Genomic DNA, 24,654 nt, shown 5'->3' with positions numbered 1-24,654 from the left:
TCTTATTTTCTCCGATTAACGTGAGAATTTCTAGACCTTAAGAGCGGACGTAGAGGCTCTGTTTATTGGCCAAATAATAAGATAATAGATCCCCTCATTTCCCGGAGTTGGCTGTAAAGGCACCATCTATGTGTTATCCTATCCCGTGTGTTGCTCTCTGGCTTACTGTATCATTTTCTGCCGGCTGGATGACAGAGGCTGCCTGTCCTCCCCTATTGTCAGAAATTCTTCAGACTGCTTTGTTACCACAAACGCAAGTGCTGACGGCCTCCTCCTCTGATCTCCTTAACTCACCCAATTCCACTCTAGCCACCACTGCCATAACATGTCCACAACCTGCATCTGCTCAACCTCTGGAATTTCCAATACATGCATGCTTGATTACTTCCCTCAATGATTGTTTTCTTGACAGGACACCGCTGACACCCTCCAATCCCAACTCCTGCCACACCGGTTTGATGTACGCTTGCAGTTAAAGAACACTAGAACATAACGCGCGCCTTCACGCGCCCTATCCACAACTTTCTTTTATTGTGTTCAAAAGTAAGTATGTCGTAATTGAAGAAATACTAAAATATTAAAGTAAACGTTATAAATGATACATTTATAACAATGTTTCATGCAAATATCTCAATAACATTTGCACTACTGACTAAATGACATGTGCAGACCGTAGATTTTGTCAAGTAATATATTACATTTAATGGTCAGTATTGATAGCTAGTATTATAAGATTCCTAAACACTCTTAACCATAATTATCTTGTTGGACTGCATCAATCTAGTTATGCGTGTTCAGAAGTTGCCTACTTATCTTTCGTTTCCATATGTGTAGGCAACTGATTTGGAATGAATGCCTGATCCATGAGCAAAGGTTTATTAGGTATGCGCTAAGCTGCCTACCTATAAGTACGCTATATACAGCAAGGGCAGGATGGAACAAAAACGCATACGAGAGTTATGCCGTGCCGCGCCGTCGGTGCTCTATTCCACGAGATAGAACGCTCCGGTGCACCAGAGGAGAATCCAACGACGGGCACTGCCTACTGAGAGACTCCATGACCCTATGACCTATTCACCGGGGGCATCTATACGTAGTGTAGGCGTATACAACCCACGTTAATGTAGAAGACCAGCCCACCACTCGACTGGGTGCACATGCTATCTAAATTGAAGATAAAAAACTATTTGAGAACATAAATTATTATTCCAAAAATATTTTTTCTAAGGAGAAATGATCATCATAAGAGTCATTGTTGTGAATAAAAAACAAAAATATTGAAAAAACAAAATTAAATGTTATAAGAATAAAGAAAAGTGTTCTAGAAAAATATCTAAATATTTTTTAAATGTAGGCAAGTGTGATCTAGTTTCGAAGAACTCAATGCAGAGATCATTATGGTGTAGTCAAAACTTGATTTGGATAACTGATTTGCAAAATATAGATTTTTTTTAGTTTGAAGCCTCATCACCCACCCACGTACGATCAATAAAAACCCCCCTATCTACCACTGGTCTCTTCTCTTCCTTTTTTTTCTCAAGCACATGTTTTCTGCTCTTTCACCCACAGTGACTAACAGCGGGGCAACTAAGTCTCCGGTCCACTGGTCGGTCAGCATGATTCTTTCTGCATGACCACGGCCATGAGAGAGAACTGCGCAGCTTGCTGTGCTGGTGCTGGACCCATGCTGCAGGCAGGGAAGGCTTCCCAGTTCCCACCGCTCGGAGCAGCTGCGACCGTGAGCGTCAGCGGGGGCGACGTGGCGTGCTGCGCATGACCTGCAGGACGCGTGAAATCCTCCCATGCGCGGAGGAGGAATCTGTCTTTAAGAAACCCGATGTGCCCTCCATCCTCATTCAATCCTCCATCCTCATTCAATCCTCCACATGCAGAGCTTTGCAAAACGAAGAAGAATCGGTTAATCTGAAGGCAGGGATAGAACAGCGAATTCATGGAAGGTAGACTTTGGCACCACATCAGTGCCAGAGAGAGAGTGGTGTTCACCATTTTCTAGTCAATCACGCCAAGGAATCCGGGATTTACTTAGCACAAAAGATCAACACACCCTATCTTCTAGGAGCAGATGCCATGGACGACATACACTTCTAGAACAGGTTCTACTCCAAATTCCCTAAAATAATGAAAAAGAGTAAAATCAGTTACCCGAAAACGAGGCATCTCGAGATTTCTGATGAATCGGTACAATCATCCAATCTGACACCAACTCAGTTGACTAGCTATGAGCAAAAGAAGAAGACGAGAGAGAGAGAAAAAAAAGAACCAAGGGCAGAAGCGAAAAACAGAGCTTGGCGATCCCGGAGGCAAGCCCATCCACTACAGCCGAGGAACGTGCCTTGGAGGCGGAACGACGCGACGCGAGGAGGAATAGGCCAGTTTAGTGGGGATGTCTGCGACGCGTGGTCGAGCATCAGGGCGAGGCGGTGGTGTTGTGCTGGTGACAGGCTTCAGCGGCGGAGGTCGGGGGCGGCGGCGAGCAGACAGAAAGAGCAGCTTTTGTCTTTCGAGCCGAGCCGACATCTGAGCCGAGGTCATCTGAAGGAGCCTCTTCACCCCGTGCGTTCGATCCTTTCCGTGTCCACGCGCCGTAAATCAGGCGAGGGGCTGCACGGAGGGCGTTTTGCAGCCCTCCTGCACACAATTTTTTCCGTACCTGATTTCTCCAATTTCACGACGGCATGGTCCTCTTGGTCATTGATGAGTGATGACCCCTTTAATGAGCTCTGTTTATTTTCAATTCCTCCAAATATGTGATTTCAGCAGCTCCAAAAATTCCGCCTAAAAGCTTGGTCCAATCTCGTTGCTTAACTCTTGCCACACAGCTGGAGTAGTACAAATTCTGAAAAATTTTAGGAAAGGCAATTTTCAAGGAGCATTTACCCAACTTTGGTTGCTCCTCAAATATTTCTTCTCGCCAGTTTTAGAATTGATAGCATGTATTTAGCAAGGGAAAGAAAGAAAGAATAGAGAAAAAAATGCATAAGTTCTATGATGACAGATATTTTGAAGGAAGTTGCTGAGAAGGATGGCTCTAGTAGCACTCCTCGGGTTCTGGATTTGACTCCCCGTTGGACCAAATTTCAGGCGGAGGCTAAAAAGATCTCCTCGCTAGCGTAGTTAGGGTTCGGGGGTATTCTAAAGCTGTGGTTACTTATTCTTAATGAAAACATCGTACCCCCTCCGGTCTAGTTTTTTTAGAGAAGGCTAAACGACTAGAACCCTGTCCTCTTTGATGCAGATAGCGTTGCTTCTTCTTTTTTTAGTGTCTCGAGCCATTAGCTTTGTTGTTTTCATGCGGGTGACGAACATAAGAACAGGAGAATAGAGCGTCGCATCATATGCACACAGCCCACGTAAACAACATGCACCCATGGAAGGCCCATTTCAGCCCACCATCAATACCATGCAAGTTAGAATCATGTCAAGAACATTGACCAACAAAAGAATCTTGCCAAAAAAAAAGGGAAAATAAGACAAGAAATTTATGAACAACAAGACTACACACACCTTAATTATATTCCACTGCCGCGGTTATGAACTTATGATTACATAAAGAGTTTATCACACATACACACACATCATGCACTCCAGTCACAAGTTCTCACAGGTACAGAAACTAAAATGGAAACAAAAATTAACAGCTGAAGATTTGATTTATGACATCATAAACATAACCATTCTAGAGATCGGCACCAATACCTATCACCTATGGGGACGGGTCATAATGATGTGCGTCTCAAGCACCGTGGTCACTGCAGCTTCTGTGAGCAGCAGTGGGGCTTGCAAAGGCCTCGGTCCACTGGTCCACGATGTCACCAGCGATCCTGAGAGCGTCATAGGAGGTGCCCATGAGGCCCTTCCTGGTGAACCCCGCGGCGTAGAGGCCATTCTTGCCCCTCCAACTGTGTGGGAATGGCTTCCTTGGGAACCCATCAACATGACTGAAGAATTCCTCCTCCTATATATGGAAGTAGAAACTATGAGATGAGTTGAAACTGTACATACGGATCGATGAATGCTGCATGTTTATGCATCTCTCCTACTCCTCATCACACAAAAGATCAGGTTGAGGAAAGATCTTGTTGCTTCTTTTTAGTTTAAGTCGGTTTCTTCCACAAAAGATGCAAATATGCAAGGAGAACAGACTAGCTAGCTACTATAAATGCATATGTTGATGGTTTTCCTAAACATTGATTTGTCAGCTGCAAATGGAACAAAACTAAGTCGGGGACCAACCAACAGGCCTTCCAAAATCTTTTTTTTGGTCCAAAAGAAAACTTGACAAACATTGTTCACATTTATTCAATGCTCAAATCTCAACCATCTCTTCTCAACTGCAAATTAATTGATTGATTAACCATCTCAGAGCATGCCAAACACACTTGCAAGAGACCTTCGTATCAAATCCGGTTAGACAGATGGGATCCATCAAACAATCCAAGCCATCTAGATGGGCCACCCTACAAAAGGTAGGGTGGGCAGCACATGATGGTGACCATATGGACCTCACTTGTCACCACAAAATCATTATGGGCGAGCCTTCATGCATGTGCATCGATCACTCAACTCTCACCCCATGCATGGGGTTTCTGGCAACCTCTTTCCCAGCCCACAGGGCTACAGCTTCCTTCCCCACTTGATGCTAGCTTGATGGTGGAGGTGCAAATGGGGCAGGCTATCAATACATGTATAGGTGGCAAAGCCACTTAAGCTAGCTAATTTTTTCTTAAATAATGATTAGCATGTTCTCAAATTTTGGCATGTGGTTTGGTGGAAGTTATAGGTATTGTTTGATTTGCACACTCGAATGAAGCACATGAAAGCCAAGACAAATATAGATGATGGAAGGTCATAGCTGTTTGGATTTTGGACAGGTTTAGCTCTAAGAATAAGTTTTATGGGAAATAATTAAATACAGGTATGTGCATTGCAAAATTTTTCTATGCCAATATCATGTTCCTAAAAACAAAAGGTGAGATCTTGACTTCCTGGAAACTAGTCCATATCTGAAGAGCAATTTCAGTGTCTGTGTGGTGAATGGTGTAAATATGGAACATATTTGATACAAAATTAGAACTTAATATATCTTCAATAGAATTGTCCTTTTCATCCCTCTTTTTGTTGGCACTGTGGTCACTGTTATATGGCCCAGACACCCATGTTGTACTTGGTAGGGGCTACCCCTATTTGACCAGGACCATACACCAACAATAATACAAAATGCAAGCACACAAATACAATGAAATGAAAACAAAATATGCGCACACATGAAAGCTATATATGCTAGCTAAGATCAAGCCGCCAGTGTACTGTGCATCCTTAATTCGGTCTAGCTAGTGTGCACGTTCAAAACTTGACGTGCTGACGTAACACCAACAGTTGTACATATGAATGGCCATATTTGAATACATACACACGCGCGCGCACGCAATGATGTAACCACTTACGCGTGCAAGACGATATATACAAAATGACAGCAATACAAATTAAACAAGTAGCTATCATATCAAGGACCATAATATAAAACAAACACAAATTTATATGGCCTATAACTGTGTCCATTCCTTCCGATCTCTGCCTAAACTGATTACTTTCTCCCCAACAAATTAGGCTGAACAAATTAATGCCGCACACATCAATCCACATTGCCCCCTTGATTGTCAATTTCTTGGTGATCAAATTTAATTTTGTGTCACCATCGGATGGATATCGCCCTCTTTTAGGCATCATTGTCATTGCCCATGCCTTGCTATCTAAAACCTCGCTTAATTGGACAAGGACTACATACACATTCAGTTCATATGATACTTATCACTATTTCTCCCATTCGGTTTTAGGCTGTCAGTAAAAAGACCCAGCCTGGTAGTGTATACAAGCATGCATTATTTCTCCCATACGAATCTACGTGTGGGATGCATGTACCTACTAGTATCTAAGGTGTATTTGATTCGACTTTGAAGCCTAGAGAGAATGCGCACAGTGTGAGGTCGCTGCCATAGAACATTAATCTATATGATTGAATAAGATTTGTGTGCCAGTAGCTAGCATTTGTATCTATGAGGATTGACATGCTATATAGGAAAAGTGATGACATGGTATTCAATTTATAAGAAAGAAAAGTTGGGGAAACTCTGTGTACACGGCTATTAGGACTTCGGTGAAACAGCTTGTAGAGCCTGGTGGTTACAAGAGTATCAGTACCACCTCAGATTCTGGGTACGACTCCTCATGGGAGCAAATATTCCAAAATTTAACGGCATTTGTGTTTTTTGTGATACACGACGTTCCCGTCGACAGCAAAGCATCTGTGGTCACTTCGTCAATCTCGAAAATTTGCTGGCTCAGTCTTCAAAGATGCTCATAGGGATAATGTTTGCGTATGCGTGCGTTCATAGGGGTGAGTGTGCGTGCGTCGTGAGTGTCTGAGTTGTACTGTGCAATCGCAAAAAAGCTACTACTAGGATTTTGAACTGGAGTGGAACCCCTCCCCTACCCCCACTAAGTATGATTGTTACACCATTTTCTGCATCCCGTGTGGTAATGGCTAGTGTGCTAGTAATTAATTTAGCCACAATTGCTACTGGTTACCCAAGGTACATTTGATCTCAACATCATGCAACAATTAAATGATATGGCTAACATATGAAATCGTGAAATGAAACTATGCATTATGAGAGAATATTTAATTCATCAAACTAAACAATATAGGGATGATGTGTCACTCTTGGAAACCACATAACGGAACACTCCACTAAGATGGCCTGGCCTTACACTACTGTAATATATCAACATATCGTTTGCCTCTCAAAAAAAAAATCATTCGTGTTTTTTTCAAGATTATGCAAGCTTATTGAATGTTGTGTAGGTAAGTGTGTACCTTGAGCCATGAAGGCACGTTGCTTTTGTACCCGGTTGCGAAGATGACAGCATCAAAGTCCTCTCTGTGCCCATCTATGAACTCAACACCATTCTCTGTGAACCGGTTGATTGCTGGGACCACCTGCAGAATCTCTCTCTTGATACATTAGCTGAGACAGCATATGTGCCATACTACCACTGATCGAGTACATGCGTACTGACGACCGATATCAATCTAGGACTCTTTTGTATCGTTTCGAGATCTGTGTAGCTTTTATCCTCGCGGTGCATTGCGGTCCCATTAGCGCATCACTACTACAGTAACTCCATGGTTCTTTAATGAACTTCCTAGATATACTATAGTTTTTGGTAAGTATTAGGATCACATACCTTTATTTCTCCAGTTTTTATTTTTCTCAAAGCTCCTATGTCGAGTACTGGTGTTTTACCAGTTGAACTCTTGATTTGAAGTGGCCCGATCTTTGGTCGTGGGAGGCCGTATTTTTCAGTGTCTCCAAGGATCAATCTTGAGAAGAAGAGCAGCACAGAGTCAACCCGCTTTACGGGGAGCCACCTGAGAAGGAACACAGAGAGGCCAAATGTCGAAATGCCTAGTATCTCCCTGGGCAACACATGAAGCTGAAAAAAGAAAAGTAAACATCATATATATACGTATGGAAAATATATGTTATAAAATGAGTCAATTAATCTGTCAATTTTTACTATATGCATTGAAAGAGATTTTGTTGATCTTCGTCACTAAATAATTGTTGCAGAATGATCATTGTTTTTTCAAAGAAAATAATGTATGAGTAACTTTAGTTCGAATATAAATATTCTAAAAATAGGTAGTTGTGTCCTTTGTAAATATCCCTCTAGTATGCATCCCGTACAAGGTGCGCCAATCGACACTTTGGCTCTTGGCCAACAATCTACATGGTCTTAAATCTAGCCAAACTATATGGTATATTGGTATATATAGATTGCTCCTGCTGATTGAATACCAAGGGTCTGTTTGGGTGAGCTAAAGTTGAGTACTAAACTTTAGCATATAGTACTCGTACACATGCTGAAGTTTTTAAATCATGACTAAATTTAGCTCATCCCATTAGCACTCTCATTTAGATGAGCTAGTGCTAAAGCTTAGCACTTTCACCCATTATCACTTGGATCCAAACGGGGCCTAACTCCCTAGTAACAAAATTGTAGAGTAGACTGTCTAAGGCTATTTTGCTTCCAAAACTCAAACAACATCCATTTGCAAACCAAAAACTTCATACATTTTGTACTGGAGTACCGAGGAGTCATTTTTAGATATTTCATTTGAACTGGTAGAGCTGGGATATTTCTACTGTCATTCTCTATATTTAGCAACTCTATGATGTCAACATTACCAATTCTATTTAATTTTATTTCCTTTCAGGAAACAATAAAACACACAAATGCCACATGTTAGAAGGGAAAGGCAATTCTCGAGGGTTCTGAAGTTCCGGTCCATTTTTTCCCTGTCACTTCTCTAGCTTGTTATCTTCTTGTACTTTCCCCATCTCTCAGGCAGGTATACACAAGATAAGGAAAGGGAAACTTTTGGGTCACTATAGCACCACATCAGTATACATTTCTATGAAACAGCATGTTCCAAGTAGCACAACATATGCTTCACAAGATCGATATTTCAGGATAAGAAACTTTCATCAACTAATTTCTGTATATGTACTAACAACACGAGTAGCGAAATGTATGCGCTATTATAGACTGTCGATAGTGTTGAAGATAATAAATTACAAGGTAAAATTTTTCAGAATTCTTAATGCCTCTACAACAAGCTATTCAATATTTGAACTTCCAGAATATATGTATTTATATATATGAAGATTCCTTTTTCTTCTGAAAGTGACAGGAGCCTATAGAAGAGGGGAGCAAAAAGGAAGGAAACCAATGTGGCACTGCACAGAATTGACTACTCAAGCAAACCAGTTCACAGAAATAAAAGCCGAATTATATTGTTTTTGACATGGGAACTGTCGACCCTCTCTATATATATAACTTAATGTTGTGCACCAAATTCTGTTATATTGCAGCATTTGGTTCAAAATTGTAGAATTCAAAAACAAATATTTGCTCAATATTTTCATCTAATTTAATTGCATATATACCATGCTAATAATAGTGTTTTAGTTAACTTGATTGATGAAATTAACTAGTTGGCCAGTAAATGAATGTATGACTTGAACAAGCGAATCCTTTTAGTTTAACTGCATTACAGTATGTTAATAGCGCTTATGTCGACTGCGCACTTATTACCTTGTCCCTGACAACCATGGAGGCCTTGGCACCATTGTTGCAGAGGTCGAGGCTGACCTCCATGCCGGAGTTGCCGCAGCCGACGACGAGCACATTCTTGCCCCTGAACTCGTCCCCCTTCTTGTAGCTGCTCGTGTGCATGGCCACGCCGCGGTAGCCGTCCATCCCCTCCACGCCCTCCGGCCACGCGGGCTCCGCGTTCTCGCCGGTGGCCACGACGAGCCACCGCGACACGAACTCCGTGGCCGCGGCCGTGGCGCCGCCGCCGCCCTCGTCCACGGCGACCCTCCAGAATCCGATGGTGGCGTCGTAGGCGGCGCTGCGGACGCGCGCGCCGAGGTTGGGCTCGATGCCGAAGGCCCGCGCGTAGCCGTCGAGGTAGGCGACGAACTGGTCCCGCGTCGGGTACGGCGGCGTGCCCGGCGGGAACGGCGCGAGAGGGAGCTCGCAGAAGCACCGGGGCAGGTGCAGCCGGAGCCGCTCGTACGTGCGGTGCCGCCACGACGCCGCCACGCACGCGTCCTTCTCCAGCACCAGCGACGGCACGCCGCGCGCCTTGAGGCACGCCGCCGTCGCCAGCCCCGACGGGCCGGCGCCGACGATGATCGGGCCGGGCACCCACACCTGCCTCGGCGCGGCGCCGTCGACGTCGCCGGCGGCGGCGTCGTCCCCGCCGGCGCCGCCACCACCGCCGCCTCCGCCGCGGCGTAGGATGGTGGTGGTGGGGTGGTCGGGTTCTTGTCCTGCTTCTCGTCGCGATGTTGGCATGGCAACAGTGGTAATGAGACTGCTGCAGGTGTATGTGTAATGTGAAAGACGTTACTGTGGAGTGTGTTGAGATCTGTGTCTCTCAAGATGTGCTCTTTCGGCTTGTACTGCACATGCACAATTGCACATAGCTACACACCTCACCAAGAGCTTTATATGCATGTTTGTCGATGTGTATGTAGACATATCTTATCAAAAAATGTCTTCCTTCAAAAAAAAATGTATGTAGGCATATAGCCTCTCTCTGGTCCAAATTAAAATAAACGCCATCCTTGAATGTGTCAACATCTGTACTTTCGTTTGCTGTTATACGAGTGGCAATTATTGGTGATAACGACAGTTGTGTAGACTGTAGTGGAATGAACATATTCACAGAGTGAGAAGACACTACATTATTATTATATATACAAATAACAAGTAAACACTTCAATGAACTCCGGGACTATCCGTACCAACTCTAGTAGAACATATCCACAGAATCATGTCATCCAACAGAAGTCGGCAGGGTAAAACCCTTAAGGGCTTATTCGGTTCGAGGGGGATTGGAGGGGGTTGGGAGGGATTAATCCCCAACAAGTCAACATCTCCTTCAATCCCCTCCAATATAATCCCTCCCAATCCTCTTGTGGAGAGTTTAATCGAACAAATCCTAAGGGATATTCACTGCCACAGGTAACTATCTGTACCAACTCTAGTGGAACATATCCACAGAATCAGAAGACACGGATGACTTGTCATCCGTGTGGGCTCCTAACAGAAGTCGGGTGTTGACGCTCCTTAGAGCCCTCAATTACGTACCGCAAGCGCACGGATCGTGTGTAGCTTTTTCCTTAGAGTATTCCATCCAAGGTTTATCAATCCACGGATCGGCAATGAACGACCTAGGGTTTTCCATCTAATCTAACGGATCTATCCTAACATGAAGCATGAATTGCATATAAAGAGTAAACCTATATAAGATGTGAGTGATGTGTATAGGTTGATCTCATCCATGAACAAAGACACAACCAGAGCATAACCAAAGGGGTGACTAAGCCTATTATCTTCTAGTTGCAACTCCGGCCAAAGCAATAACCTAATCTAACTCGTACCATGATAAAGAGTCATCCTACTCAACATTACACGTTCATCCGGCCTTTTCCCTCCCGCATGCTGTCACCACACGAGGATAATACGACCGGCTTCTCATGCACCACAATGATGAATCCGCAAGACAAAGACTAATCACCATGATTAGATCTATTCCTACTAAGAACATATGCTAGCTATCATATGAACGAGAAAGCATGCATCGAAGTGGATCAGAGTAGAGACAAGATTAGATTAACATCACCATTCAATGTACATATGCCTTGATGGCATGGCTCCGGAACTCCGCCTTGGCACAACCACGCAGGGAGGCCATGGCGGCTAGGGGCGGCCTAAGCCATCTCCTAGGCAACGTCGAGGACTTGCGGCGGCCGTCGTCTCCCTCCGGTCTTTGCCCTAGGTTTTCGTCGAGTTCTGGGTGGATGGATGCCTCGAGTTGAATAAGGTGCGAGCTATTTATAAGCCGAGGAAGCCACCGGTCGAAGGGGAGGTCGAGCCGACCTAAAAAAGGTCTGGGCCGGCCGGCCCAATGGGCCTAGGCCGGCCGGCCTAGCTCATTCCTTCGCCGTCTCGTGTCCTCCTTTCTCGTGCAGACTCCTCGCATCTTCTAGAGTTTATGTACTTCACGATTGCACCCCTTTAGACGTCGTTATCTTGGAGATATCTTCGAGGAAAGGATAGGATAGGGAATCCTTCCTTAAATCTTCATTTGCTTTGCTTAATCCCGAAGTATCTTGATCTCATCTTCGTGGTCTTGGTCCTCTGGGCTCTTTTGGAGGATGGATGTGCATGAATGGGCTTCGAATCAACATGGGCTTTGGTCCTCCCTTTGGGCTTTGGCCTTCATCTTTCTCCATGTTAGCGCTCGATCACGGGCCTCGTCATTTGATGCTCCAAAATAGGCCAAAAACCTGCAAAAAACGAACTTCCTCCAAAATATATGTGCAAGTGTGAAAATGACCAATAATTAGGCCGGGGTTAGGACAGTTAGTGATTTTGATATTAAATTCATGCCATTATCAAGGATAAACAAGGGATAAAACGGGTACTTAAGGAGCGCCAACATTCCCCCCATGCTTAAACCTTGCTCGTCCTCGAGTAAGTCCAGGAGCTTTGCTTATAAAGAAATCAGCGTTGCCCCTCAATGTCCTCTCTGCACTTAGTCATACATAACAAGACAAATTGCTCTCTCAAGTATTTAGCATTTAAGTTCATGTTGTGACCAGCTACTTTTTCATTATGGAAGATAGACTAGCAATTAAAGAACAAGCCACAATAATAAATAAATGCAATGCTCTCAAACTTAAGCGAACTTCAAACCTTTACCTTGTTTCATCGTGAAGAGTTTTCAAAAGAATGCATATCAAACATAAGTGAGGTTCTCTTGCAAAAGATCATGGAAATACTCATCTCATCAAGTCGCTCAAGCCTACATTAGATTGTTTTCAACCTATTCTACTCATATATAAAAGTGGAAGGCTTATGTGGAGCTTGGTAGGTAAAAACAATTCTAGCAAAACATTATACTTGAAATATTGTCAAACTAAGAGAGAGATCTATTGGATTTACAGAGACTAGTCAAAAAGGCCATTGGAAAATAATGTTGGAGAGGGGGAAAGATGAAACACACACATTTAGATAGGTGGACATGTGCAAGTGGCAAATGGATGATCCCGAGACACAAATGAAGTTCTCGTTATCGGATTGCACATGGTTGGAAGATTTGAGTATGGAATAGTTCTTCAAAGTAACTTGGAAAATTAATGAAGCCAAAAAGAGCTAAGGAGCATTTTATTCTTCTATTTTTTTTCTTTCAATTTTCTTTTCTTTTCTCCTCTTTTTTTATTTTTCTATTTCTTTCTTTTTTTCTTTCTTTTTGCTCCTTAGAACTTCTGATAACATAGAATACTTAACCAGCCATCCCCCCATGCTTGAACGAATGCTCGTCCTCGAGTATGAATAGTGGGAGAACCAAATAGTTAGGTTAAGTATCTCAAATTCACCTTCTTTTTCGTAGAACCACTTGAATCTCGGGGAGCCTTGTCTCCCAAAACTTTTCTTTATATGATGCCCTTGATTCTTTTGATTCCGTCGAAATGATAATCCATACTCAAATTAGGTTGTGGTCAAGGAGATAATCATAAAAAGATATTTTTGGTTTAGGGTGGATATCCAGCGAGGTTTGTAAGATTCCCGAAGTAGAAACTCACAATGCATGGATAAATAGGGTAGCAAAAAGGAGGTTACACAAAAAAACGGAATGACCAGCTTCTTAGTCTCGTACCAAAGAAATCAATCTTAATCCAACTCATCAAAATATAAGTTTGCAATCTAAAGGTCTCATCATGAAAGAATATGTTTCTATAGGCTTTGGTAGGTAGAACTTTGCAAGAGATTCACAAATGTAGATAGCATAGGAATTAAATTTTCAAATTAAACAACACAAAGTGTAAGGTCATCGGTAGACTTAAATCAAAGAGCAACATAGAATATGTGGGTTTAGAATTTAGTCATTTAACCTCCACAAATAAAAGAGCCTATATTTAATCATTTTAATTTCATTTAATTTAGAGCAAATGATCAAGTCATATACAACATAGCGTAGGTAAAACAAAGCAGCAACTTCCATCATTTTTCCATAAGCATAAGGCATTGCCAAAATGTATCAATGTGGTGAGCACAAAGTGATGGTGATCCTACACTTATTGAAAACAAAAACAAAACTAGGTTGTCCTCCTAGAAGCCATGTGATAGGTTGAGAGATATATATAAAGGTTGCATCTATGGTTGAAGGCATATATGTACAAGCATTTAGAAAAAGAGAGAGTTGAGGAAGAATTACCGTCCTTCTCGATGCTCGTAATGAAGTGTAGCGCGGCCTCCCCCATACTTAAACATTGTGCTAAGCATGGAAAAGAATCATGAGCATCTTGTGGCAACCGTGATTATCTTACTCCATGAGATCTTTCTTCCTTGTCCATGAAATCCTCCCCCATGCTTAGCATGATGCTAGGCGTGTAAAGAGAAGATGGATCATCTTGCAATTCTTGAAGTCCTTCCCTCATGTGTATGAATATCATTTTCAATGTGTCTTCACCTTTGTTGCCTCAATTTCCTTCAACTTCTTCTTGTACTAAGTCATGGTCCCAATCTTTGCTTCTCATCGTCGTCGCCTCCTTCAATTCCTCATTGTCCCATTGCTGCCTCATCTTCACGAATTTTTCTTTCAATTTCCAGAACAGAACCTGTACTGAAATATTGCTCCATTGCGAAGTGCACGAATTTTCCTTTCCAACGAGTCCTTATTCGCCCAAAATTGATTCCGAACAAGAGAGTTATGTCCATTTTATTCCAGCGCTGCAATCTGTCCCGACCAATTTCAGAACGCGCAACGTCCAATGTTCTTGCCATATCTCCTTGTACGGGTCTTGAAATTCATTGATCTTGGATGTATTGGAACGGGAATTTGATGGAGCTTCTAAATATCAACTTTTTGCTCCTTGTACAGCTCTGAACATGTTCTCAAATTGATGAAAACAACTGCTTGCTTTAGAACTTTGGAGATGTTGACGAATTTGATTTTTTTCTTTGATCACGAATTCATCGGAATGCTTTGTCATGCCTCCAAAACAATTCAAGTGCACAATCTACCCCCAAGGTGATGGTCGGGAGTAGAGAAAATTGCCAAAAAAACCTACCATTCCTAAGATCTCAAATTGTGGCATAGCTAGCTTAGCGAAACTAGTGAGTGTACATGTGTGCTAGTGTAAATGCAAATGAGAGGAAGGTATATAAACAAAGACAATGTTTACATCTAGTTCTAAACACCATATTTACAACTAGGTTGCCGAACTTCTCCATAGCCAACAAGAATTATTTAACCAAGGTCAAAACACCATGTCTATCCCAAGATCAATAGGCCTTCATAGCACAAGAAAAAAAAATAAAGCGCATTGCAAAGCTTATAAACCAACCAAATGCAACATGAGAACAAAATGGATTGTTATCTTGGTCAAAAGAGCTTAAAGATGGAAGTCCGCAAACAAGTTTAAACACCACGTTTACATAAGATTGCAAAAGGTAAATGCTGTCATGACAAGCATTACATGGATAGGAAAGCATACATCAATAAGATTGAGACCAAGCTAGCAAAATGAGGGCATGAACAATGGAATGGATGCAAAGTGCAAATGCAAAGTTAGCAAAAATAAGTGTTAGCACGGTTGAAATGACCTTTCGATGTTGTTCCGCAACTAGTTTATTCAAAAACAATTGCTAAGAGTGACAAAAAGCCTTCGCGACACTTCATAAGAAGTGAGTCTTTTGTCAATGAAAATGTTATTTATCGAGAAAGGATTAAGCAACCGAGCTAACAAGGTTTTAGAAGTAGGTTTATGGGTTTCCTATATTTTTGCCTTAAAACAAAAAATTTGAAGAGAGAGTGTTGGGTATAGAAATTCTATCTAAGGTGGTTTCAAAAAAAAACTAGAGAGAAACAAAAGTTAGATTTTTTTTGAATGAAAAACATACCCTATGGTTTTGGGATTGCTCTATGAGTGGTTTTCCTAAGGGTTTTAGGATCTCAAAAGCGAGGCTAGTCAATGTTTTTAGAAAAGATTTTTTAAAAAAAATGCAACATGCAATGCAATGCAAGGGTGAGACGAACAACATGGTATGCAATGCAACACGGGGTGGATGAACAAAATGATATGATATGATGAGGTGGTCTAAAACAAAACAAAAAATTAGCCTAAGTTAACTAGCCACAAGTTTAGAGTCAAAGGGTGGTGCAATGCTTCATAAATCTCTCTAAAAAGACACAAAGAAAAAGACTCAAAACACTAATAGGCACACAAAAAAGGTCTACAAGTTTCCCAAGATCAAATAACAAAGTGCTCCCTCAATAACATTTAGAATGAACAACATGATGTTGTGGTTTTTGTTAGAGCAATGGTACAATGTTATTTGATGTTCCAGTAAAAAAAACGCAATGTAGACGGTCATATTTAAAATAAAATACCGAGTTGCCTCCCGCAAAGCACTTCATTTAAAGTCATAAAGCTCGAATTTCTCACATACCTTTTCATTGTTGTGAAGACACGGTTCTTCGTGCAAGAATCCGAAGTAGCCATGCAGCTTGATGTCGCCCTTGAAATCTGTCGTGGTTGCTTGCAACATCTTTTGTTTGTCGAAGGTCGACCGCTTGTGTCTTTATTCACCAATGTTCTTGGGGCTCTTTCTCTGCTATAAGCCTCTGAATTCGATCATGCATGCTCAATGTAAGCATCGCCCAAGCTCCTCCTTCTTGTTGTTGTCATCGTTATTTCCTATATCTTGTTCTCATCGCATTACTCCTACCTCTTCTTCGTGGACTCTCTCCTGTGTACTCAACAGAACATATACCGAAATATAGATCTATTGAAAAATTTATGAAATTAGCTTTCCAACGAGTGGTCATTCATCTTAAACCGAGTTCAGACGTGGGAGTTATGCCCGTTTCATTTTGGCGCTGCGTGCTGTCCAGAAAATTTTATAGTGCACGACCTTCGATGTTTCAGCCATAACCGCTTGTTGGAATCTCCGATTGACTTGATTCTTGATTCGTTGGAACCGGAACTTCATGGAGCTTTCAAATATCCAAAAATATGCTGCTAGTTTCCTCTGAGGTGGAGCTGAATGTTGATGAGAACAGTACCTTCTCGCGAATTGATCCGAAGATGTCGATGATCATGATCTTGTGGTCTTTAGAGCGCCTTGTTGTGCGTCCCTAGGCTCCAAGGTCATCACCATTGATTTACCAGCACATATCATGGCTTCAATGATGTGTCTTCTCCATGATTCTTGCTTTACCCAAGGTATCGGGATTAGTGGAGGCTCCCGTGCTTTGTGCTGATGATCTGAGCGGTTTTCTTCCTTGATAGCATCACTCGACTAGAAGTATATCGAGCATCCCACTGGAGAAGATAGGTGGTGTCATGATTCTTCTAATCTTGTTGCCTCCAGCTTTGGTCAACTTCAAATCATCATCTTTTGTGCACTCGGCCTTCCAATCATCCTTTGACATCATCATCACTTTCTCCGTTGTTTGCTGCTGCACCATTCTTCGTTGAATTGCTCCTTCGTCCAGTGCAGAACATGTACCAAACTCCAAGCTCATTGTGAGGTGTATCAAATCATGTTTCCAACAAGTGGTCATTTACCCAAATTGGACCTCGGATGAAAAAGTTATGCTTGTTTTACTCCGGTGCTACTCTTCGTCAAGAGAGATTTCAGAACGCGTAGTATTGAAAGATCTTTCCATAACTCTTCACACCGATCTCCAAAATTAACGATTTTTGATGCATTGGAAAGAAGACTTGACGGAGCTTCATAATAATCTATTATTTACTCATGGCACATATCTGATCTTGGACGAAAAACTCATCACAACAGCGACACTTCATAGATGATGATGATGATCCAATCGCACGATTTTCTTTTCGGACATGCTTCATACTTATTGCTTGAGCAAACAAATCTTCCCAAAAACATTAGTCTTTAAAACTAATTGACACGGCGGCGTACCTTGTTTATCAACCTTTTTTTTTCTTGGGAGTGGGGACTCGATAGCGGATGCTGGGCCACTAACAAAAGTTAGCACCTACCACTAAAGAGCGAAACTTGATGTTATTCACATCTTGTCGAAGTGGATCTAGGGTTTTCGATGTTGATGTCGAGAACTCCTCGATCGTCTTGTCGTCGATTGTCGAAGTTTGTTGGAGCGGGTTGTGGACTTCTCGAAGCCCAAGTTTGGTGTCTAGCTTTTTCCACCTGCTTTCAAGGACACAAACAAGAAAACAAGGGTATATGCAATAATAAAATTTAGGGTTAGCCCAAAAAATTAGATAGATCGCCCTAGGGTTCGAGTTGCTGATCCCCGGCAACGGCGCCAGAAAAGCTTGTTGACGCTCCTTAGAGCCCTCAATTACGTACCGCAAGCGCACGGATCGTGTGTAGCTTTTCCCTTAGAGTATTCCATCCAAGGTTTATCAATCCACGGATCGGCAATGAACGACCTAGGGTTTTCCATCTAATCTATCGGATCTATCCTAACATGAAGCATGAATTGCATATAAAGAGTAAACCTATATAAGATGTGAGTGATGTGTATAGGTTGATCTCATCCATGAACAAAGACACAACCAAAGCATAACCAAAGGGGTGACTAAGCCTATTATCTTCTAGTTGCAACTCCGGCCAAAGCGATAACCTAATCTAACTCGTACCATGATAAAGAGTCATCCTACTCAACATTACACGTTCATCCGGCCTTTTCCCTCCCGCATGCTGTCACCACACGAGGATAATACGACCGGCTTCTCATGCACCACAATGATGAATCCGCAAGACAAAGACTAATCACCATGATTAGATCTATTCCTACTAAGAACATATGCTAGCTATCATATGAACGAGAAAGCATGCATCAAAGTGGATCAGAGTAGAGACAAGATTAGATTAACATCACCATTCAATGTACATATGCCTTGATGGCATGGCTCCGGAACTCCGCCTTGGCACAACCACGCAGGGAGGCCATGGCGGCTAGGGGCGGCCTAAGCCATCTCCTAGGCAACGTCGAGGACTTGCGGCGGCCGTTGTCTCCCTCCGGTCTTTGCCCTAGGTTTTCGTCGAGTTCTGGGTGGATGGATGCCTCGAGTTGAATAAGGTGTGAGCTATTTATAAGCCGAGGAAGCCACCGGTCGAAGGGGAGGCCGAACCAACTTAAAAAAGGTCTGGGCCGGTCGGCCCAATGGGCCTAGGCCGGCCGGCCTAGCTCATTCCTTCGCCGTCTCGTGTCCTCCTTTCTCGTGCAGACTCCTCGCATCTTCTAGAGTTTATGTCCTTCATGATTGCACCCCTTTAGACGTCGTTATCTTGGAGATATCTTCGAGGAAAGGATAGGATAGGGAATCCTTCCTTAAATCTTCATTTGCTTTGCTTAATCCTGAAGTATCTTGATCTCATCTTCGTGGGCTTGGTCCTCTGGGCTCTTTTGGAGGATGGATGTGCATGAATGGGCTTCGAATAAACATGGGCTTTGGTCCTCCCTTTGGTCTTTGGCCTTCATCTTTCTCCATGTTAGCGCTCGATCACGGGCCTCGTCATTTCATGCTCTAAAATAGGCCAGAAACCTGCAAAAATGAAGTTCCTCCAAAATATATGTGCAAGTGTGAAAATGACCAATAATTAGGCCGGGGTTAGGACGGTTAGTGATTTTGATATTAAATTCATGCCATTATCAAGGATAAACAAGGGATAAAATGGGTACTTAAGGAGCGCCAACATCGGGCGGAAGTCGGGCGGGTAAAATCCTTAAGGTCTTGTTCGGTCGGAGGGATTAATCCCCAAGTCAAAATCCCCTTCGATCTACTCCAATCTCTCCCATCACCTTGTGGAGAGGATTAACCGAACAAGCTCTAAGAGATATTCAATGCCACTGGTGACTCAGAAACTATCTGTATCAACTCTTGTTATGAGCTGGAAAAAATATTTTCAGCATTTGCAATTTCAGATTTATCTACTATTTAAAAACTTAACTTTGTATCGGTGTTTCATTCACCGGCTAGTAAAATGTGACACGCGCTCAATGGCTAACACTCAAAGGCAAGAGATTTAGACTGGTTTGGGCAATCACCGTATGTCCAGTATGGGGATGGTGTGCTCTGTGTTCTTGCGTTCGAGTGCTAGCGAGCGAGTGCGAATGTGTGTGTGTGTGTGGGCGCGCGTGTCAAGATACTAGGACGTCTGAACTCCTAGAATATTGTCTCTAGTCCTTAGAGAAGGCCCGACTCCACCTTATATATGCTGATGGGTTGGGCTACATTGGGAGAGAAGAGGGAGCCTCATCCCCTGGGTTGGCGTCCTGGCAGGGACATCAGGAGCTCTACACGTGTCCTAAGCTAGGGTCCACCGGTCCACTATGTTCCATCATGTCCTGATCCAAGTCCTGTCATGGTGCCGCCTGATGTGGCTTCGGTATTATTCATCCTTACTGTGGTAGGGCATGTTGTTGTGGTACTCATGGTACGTCTTCCCGGTTTGTTGGTGATGGGCTTCCTGCTTTCTTAGCGTAGTTGACTTCCTTCATGGAGGTCGGGAGGGTCGGGCGTCCGCCGCCAATCCCATTGGTGCAGGGTGAGCCCTGCTGGCCTGGCACGCCTCTCTTCACCCTTTGCCTAGTGGTAGAGGGTGACTGGGTATGTCCCGTCCTATCGAGCTGACGGGACGGGTGGGGTTGGTGTGAGCGCTGATCGCGATGTCATGATGGTCCGACTAACTAGGGACACTCCTACTGATCCTCCGATTCGTAGGCATGGCGTCCCTACCCCGCTTGCCCGCAGAGGGTGCACATGCACGTCTTGTTGGTCCGGTGCAATTAATGCCCCCTGGGCGTTCCCGAGGGGCGTGTAGGGTTGGATTACGCTCGTGGTCGGTGCGGGTCTCTCCGACCCATCGGCTTGGCATGGGTCGGCAGTGCACCGCGTCTGTTGGGCCGGTCGTGGCCTTGACAGGCGGGCTATCTTTGCTGGTGGGTGGCTGACTAATTCTCGCTTGAGGCCCATGAGGGCCTATCCTTGGGGTACCCTGGGTATTTAACCTCGTCAGTAGTCTCTGACCTGTTCGTGGCTCGGAGAGCCACATGGAGGCTTTCCACTGCTTTGCTTTGTTTCCTCCTAGCACGACATGAGACAATTGAAGTTCCTACACTGGGTTTGTGAGAGCAGACCATGGGTCTAGCCACCGAGCCCCTGGAGGAGTATGGGGACTCGTGCAAGGGGTTAAACTATTTGGGTTGGATTCGTATCTCAGCAGAGGCAACCGGAAGCGACTTTTGCTATTGTATCCATGTGTGTGCTCGCGAGCGCAGCCAGTGGGTGTAGCCCCCAAGCCTCTAGGTGAGTCAGGGACTCGTGCAGAGGGTTAGCGTACCTGGGGTTGATTTTCAGCTATCGACGCCTTGGCCCGAGCGCCCCTCAATCGGTCGCGTCGCTACCGGGTGCAGTCAGTGGCAGGGAGACTGACGTTGGGATTCTTGTGGGGATTCCCTTCGCTGTGTCCATCCTCGCACCCTGCTCACCTCTCAAGAGCCTATGCCTACTTGCTGCGTGGCTTTTTTGCCTCGGCTGCCGTTCTTCTGTCTGGCTTTTCTAGAGCCGTCAAGTCCATCTGGCCTTCGCTAGCAAGGGGTGCAGGCAGGTGAGGGCCTAGTTTGTTAGCTAGGGCTTGCCATTGCTTGAGCAGTGAGCAGATATTAGGGCATGATGCGGCTATAAATAGCAGCACAGGGCTTCTTGTTCACCCATCAAGTTTGAGCAAGGTGTAAGGCAATGTGTGGTAGATTTAGGCCTCCATGGGGGCGGGTCCGGCCTACCTTGGCTGGGTGCCGGTTTTGCATCGGTTGCTGCTATAGGATTGGTTGTGAGCCGTAGAGGACAAGGAAGGGTAACTTAGGCCTCCAGGCCCACAGTGAGGCCGTCATGAGGCGGTTCCCTTGGTTCCAGCACTGGTGTCCTTTGGAAGCTCAGGCAGGTCCACCCATCCGCCTGAAATCATTTGGTAAGTGGCGGCCCGTCCTGGCCTTTCTATTAAGTGGACCAAGTGGTTTTGGCCTTTCTATTAAGTGGGCCAAGTGGTTTTAGCGTGCTTTTCTTGATCTTCGGTGGATGTAGCTACCGATGCTCACGGTCCTTGTCCTCTCCTTATCCTCTTCCTGCACCTGTTGCTAGGGCCACCTCGCCGAGTTGGATTGGTTTCGATACCAGAAGTCCTGGTATGGCCCGAGTAGATATCGGATCGTACTCCGACCACTGCTCGAGTTCTTTGGCTAGGTACTGGAGCAGCACTTCATCGAGATCGTGGTCGAATGTCGCTCCAGTTGCCTCTAGTTCCTTGGGGTTGGAATGCTGAGGGCGTCTTCTGCAATCTTGATGCACTCAGCGATAGATCAATCGGCCTGATCGATTCTTAAGAAGATGTTGCCCTCAAGAGAAGATGGTGGTAAGTCCCCGAACGAATCAAGGTTTGGGGAGCCAAGTCACCGGGATGTTGAAGAGTGGCCTGGGTGAGTTTAATGCGCTCAACGATGTTGAGGCCGACTTTGTGTACTCTGGCGATCAGATCGTTGGCGCTGATCAAGGGGCAGGGGTCGCTTGAAGATGTCTCGCATGGCTCCCGATTAGATTGGAAAGTTGAATATCGTTGAAGCTGTTGACATTGTTGATGGAGACTGGTGGAGATTCCTTCGGCTCCCTAGGGTTGGAACATGGTTGTTAAAGCCATTGAGGCTGTTGGCGATGCAGACCCAGGAGCCGAAGACGAAGGTTGTGCCCTCCTCGAGCACAATGTTGAAGTTGATGGTCTCCATCGAGGTCACCAGGGGATCATAGGTGAACTCCCATACCTGGCACGCCAGCTGTCGGTGTTTTACCTGCAAGCCTACCTAGGGATACCCAAAGGTAGTAGATTGTAGGCAGAAAGTCGCCGAGATCAAGAACACGATGGTGCAAGCAATACAAGATTTAGACAGGTTTGGACCACGAGTTGTGTGACACCCTATATCCTGTTTGGCGGTTTGTATTGACTAAGAGTTGTCAATTCATTGGAGGGGGGGGGGGTCCTTGTCCGCCCTTATATAGCCTGGGGACTGGGTTACAAGAAACCCTTGGTCAATACTAGTCTAGAAGTCCTTCCTTAGCATTATTTGAGTAGTTTCCTTCAATACCGACTAGCCCTATGTTAGAAACAACGGCGAATAAACGACGAAGAACAGCAATATCAAACCACAAGAGACACGAGGATTTAATGTGGAAAACTCTTCCAATGCGAAAGGGAAAAACCACGGGCGCCAGCCAGCAAATCTTCACTATATCAGGTGTGTGTTTACAACGCCTAGCGGCGGCTTACAAGAGGAATAATCAGTCGAGGAGCAAACCCTAAAGGGTATATGAACCGTACCGCGGGGGACTCCACCCCCCGCATCCCCCAGGCGTAGCGAAGCAGAGGCGGATATCGGCCTTTCCTTTTGTGCAATGAATTTGGATCACAATATAACACCCTACTCGTATACGAGTACTTTACGTGATGTCAGGTACAAGACATGATACATCCCTTATTCTGTATAGATATGTGCCACGTCAGGTATCCCGTAGCCCCTGGGTCTGACATTGTGTGCCACCCACGTGTCATTATTTGCACTCTTGAAAATAGCAACATACCGAAAAGTTCATTATTGATCAATTATCCATGCCGAATCTTTCTGGGTTTAAGGTGACACAAATCTTATGAAATCCCAAGGAGAGGATAAGGTCTAAAATGGAGGCAGTGTGGTTCTGATCACTGTTACCCCATAACAACTTTCCACAATAGATGCATGGCCTAGATTTGCATATTCCCAGCCATGCTGAAAAAGTTCACAATAAGGCAGACCACTTGTTTGGATGAATGAAAAAAAAATAAAGATGCACACCGTGTGTACACACTTGTAAGGGTGTCCAACTGGATGGCTGGGCTGCAAGATTTAGATTTGAGTTTGACAGGTGTGGATCATCTCGATCAGCATGGACGCAGGGGATGGCAGGCGCGTGACACATGCAACGGGGAGGCATGGGGCGCGCGTGTGAATCCAAGAGATGGATGGCACGAGCACGAGAGCAACTATAGCTAGCTATAGCTTGGGAGCCAAGTGATGAGACCAGTCCTGGATGAGACGTAATGTACATGCGGCGGCGACAGTGCTACGAGTTCAATGCGTGATAGCTACGTGTAGGACTACTACACTTTAGGCTCTGATCCATGCACAAAAACAGTATGAACAATAATTGTGAGAAGTAGCTTGTATGTAAAGTCCTTTTTTGGAGTGGATATGATGTGGTAAGGTCTGTATAGCCGGAATATAATGTGTGTGCTCTTGCACTGAAGAGGCATGGGCTTGGGTGGGTGGCCGAGATTTAGGATCAGCAAGGTTGGGCTGCTGTCATCTGCCTTATTAGCTTACTTCGCATAGCAAGGCACCATCTAAGATGGTTCACACAAGAATTTAGCTATATATTTTCTCTTGTGATCACATCCAATTTAGCTGAGAATTTAGTCCTGATAAGTTGAAAAAGTAGTGAGGCCGCCAGAGCAGTGCTCAGCTCGTTATTATTACCACTGAAATGAAAACGATGGGGATTCTTTTGTTATCGGTAGCAAGGTGCGCGTACGGATGTCGATTTGTATGGATTTCGATGGAACTATATCAATCGCAGTGGAGATTGTTGGGGCTGTCATAACCCATAGATAACCATATGATGCCCCGGCCCCATCACTCCATCAGGAACACGAGATTCCTGCCAGGAACTTCTCGAAACATCACTGTTGATGGGCATAGAGGATGCTCTCGTTAATAATCCACTGGTAGACCCTCCGGTGTTTTCGGAGTGTAAAGGTGTCGGATGTTTTGCATTTTCATCAAGGGGTCTATAACTTTGCAGGCATGTGGCATAGATGATAGATCTATGTAATAAGTAAAAGTCATGGTATGGAGTCAATCAACACCACATCCTTTTACAAATTAAACCAACTTGTATATATTCA

The 24,654-nt window shown here is 44.2% G+C and overlaps 1 protein-coding gene across 1 annotated transcript; it reads right to left on the bottom strand.

Moving 5' to 3' along the window:
- Positions 1-3,503: 3,503 nt before the first annotated feature.
- Positions 3,504-10,055, bottom strand: LOC120699609 (indole-3-pyruvate monooxygenase YUCCA1-like). The gene is made up of 4 exons (XM_039983611.1): positions 9,181-10,055; positions 7,267-7,515; positions 6,896-7,018; positions 3,504-3,976 (listed from the first exon to the last, which is right to left on the bottom strand). The coding sequence occupies exons 1-4, from the start codon at positions 9,946-9,948 to the stop codon at positions 3,755-3,757; spliced, it is 1,362 nt and encodes a 453-aa protein (XP_039839545.1). The 5' UTR covers positions 9,949-10,055; the 3' UTR covers positions 3,504-3,754.
- Between the last annotated feature and the right edge of the window lie 14,599 nt (positions 10,056-24,654).

The sequence above is a fragment of the Panicum virgatum genome, chromosome 3K, assembly GCF_016808335.1.
Source record: "Panicum virgatum strain AP13 chromosome 3K, P.virgatum_v5, whole genome shotgun sequence".
Classification (NCBI taxonomy): domain Eukaryota; kingdom Viridiplantae; phylum Streptophyta; class Magnoliopsida; order Poales; family Poaceae; genus Panicum; species Panicum virgatum.
The sequence above is the reverse complement of the archived record's forward strand: the minus strand, read 5'-3'. Positions and strand labels throughout refer to the sequence as shown.

Bases quoted from the DNA above. Each gene is read 5' to 3' on its own strand.
- LOC120699609 (XM_039983611.1), bottom strand. From the start codon at position 9,948: ATGCCAACATCGCGACGAGAAGCAGGACAAGAACCCGACCACCCCACC. The intron at 7,019-7,266 runs GTATGTGATCCT...GAGATTCTGCAG, and splicing joins TAAAAACTGGAGAAATAAAG to GTGGTCCCAGCAATCAACCG. The intron at 3,977-6,895 runs GTACACACTTAC...TTCCATATATAG, and splicing joins ACGTGCCTTCATGGCTCAAG to GAGGAGGAATTCTTCAGTCA.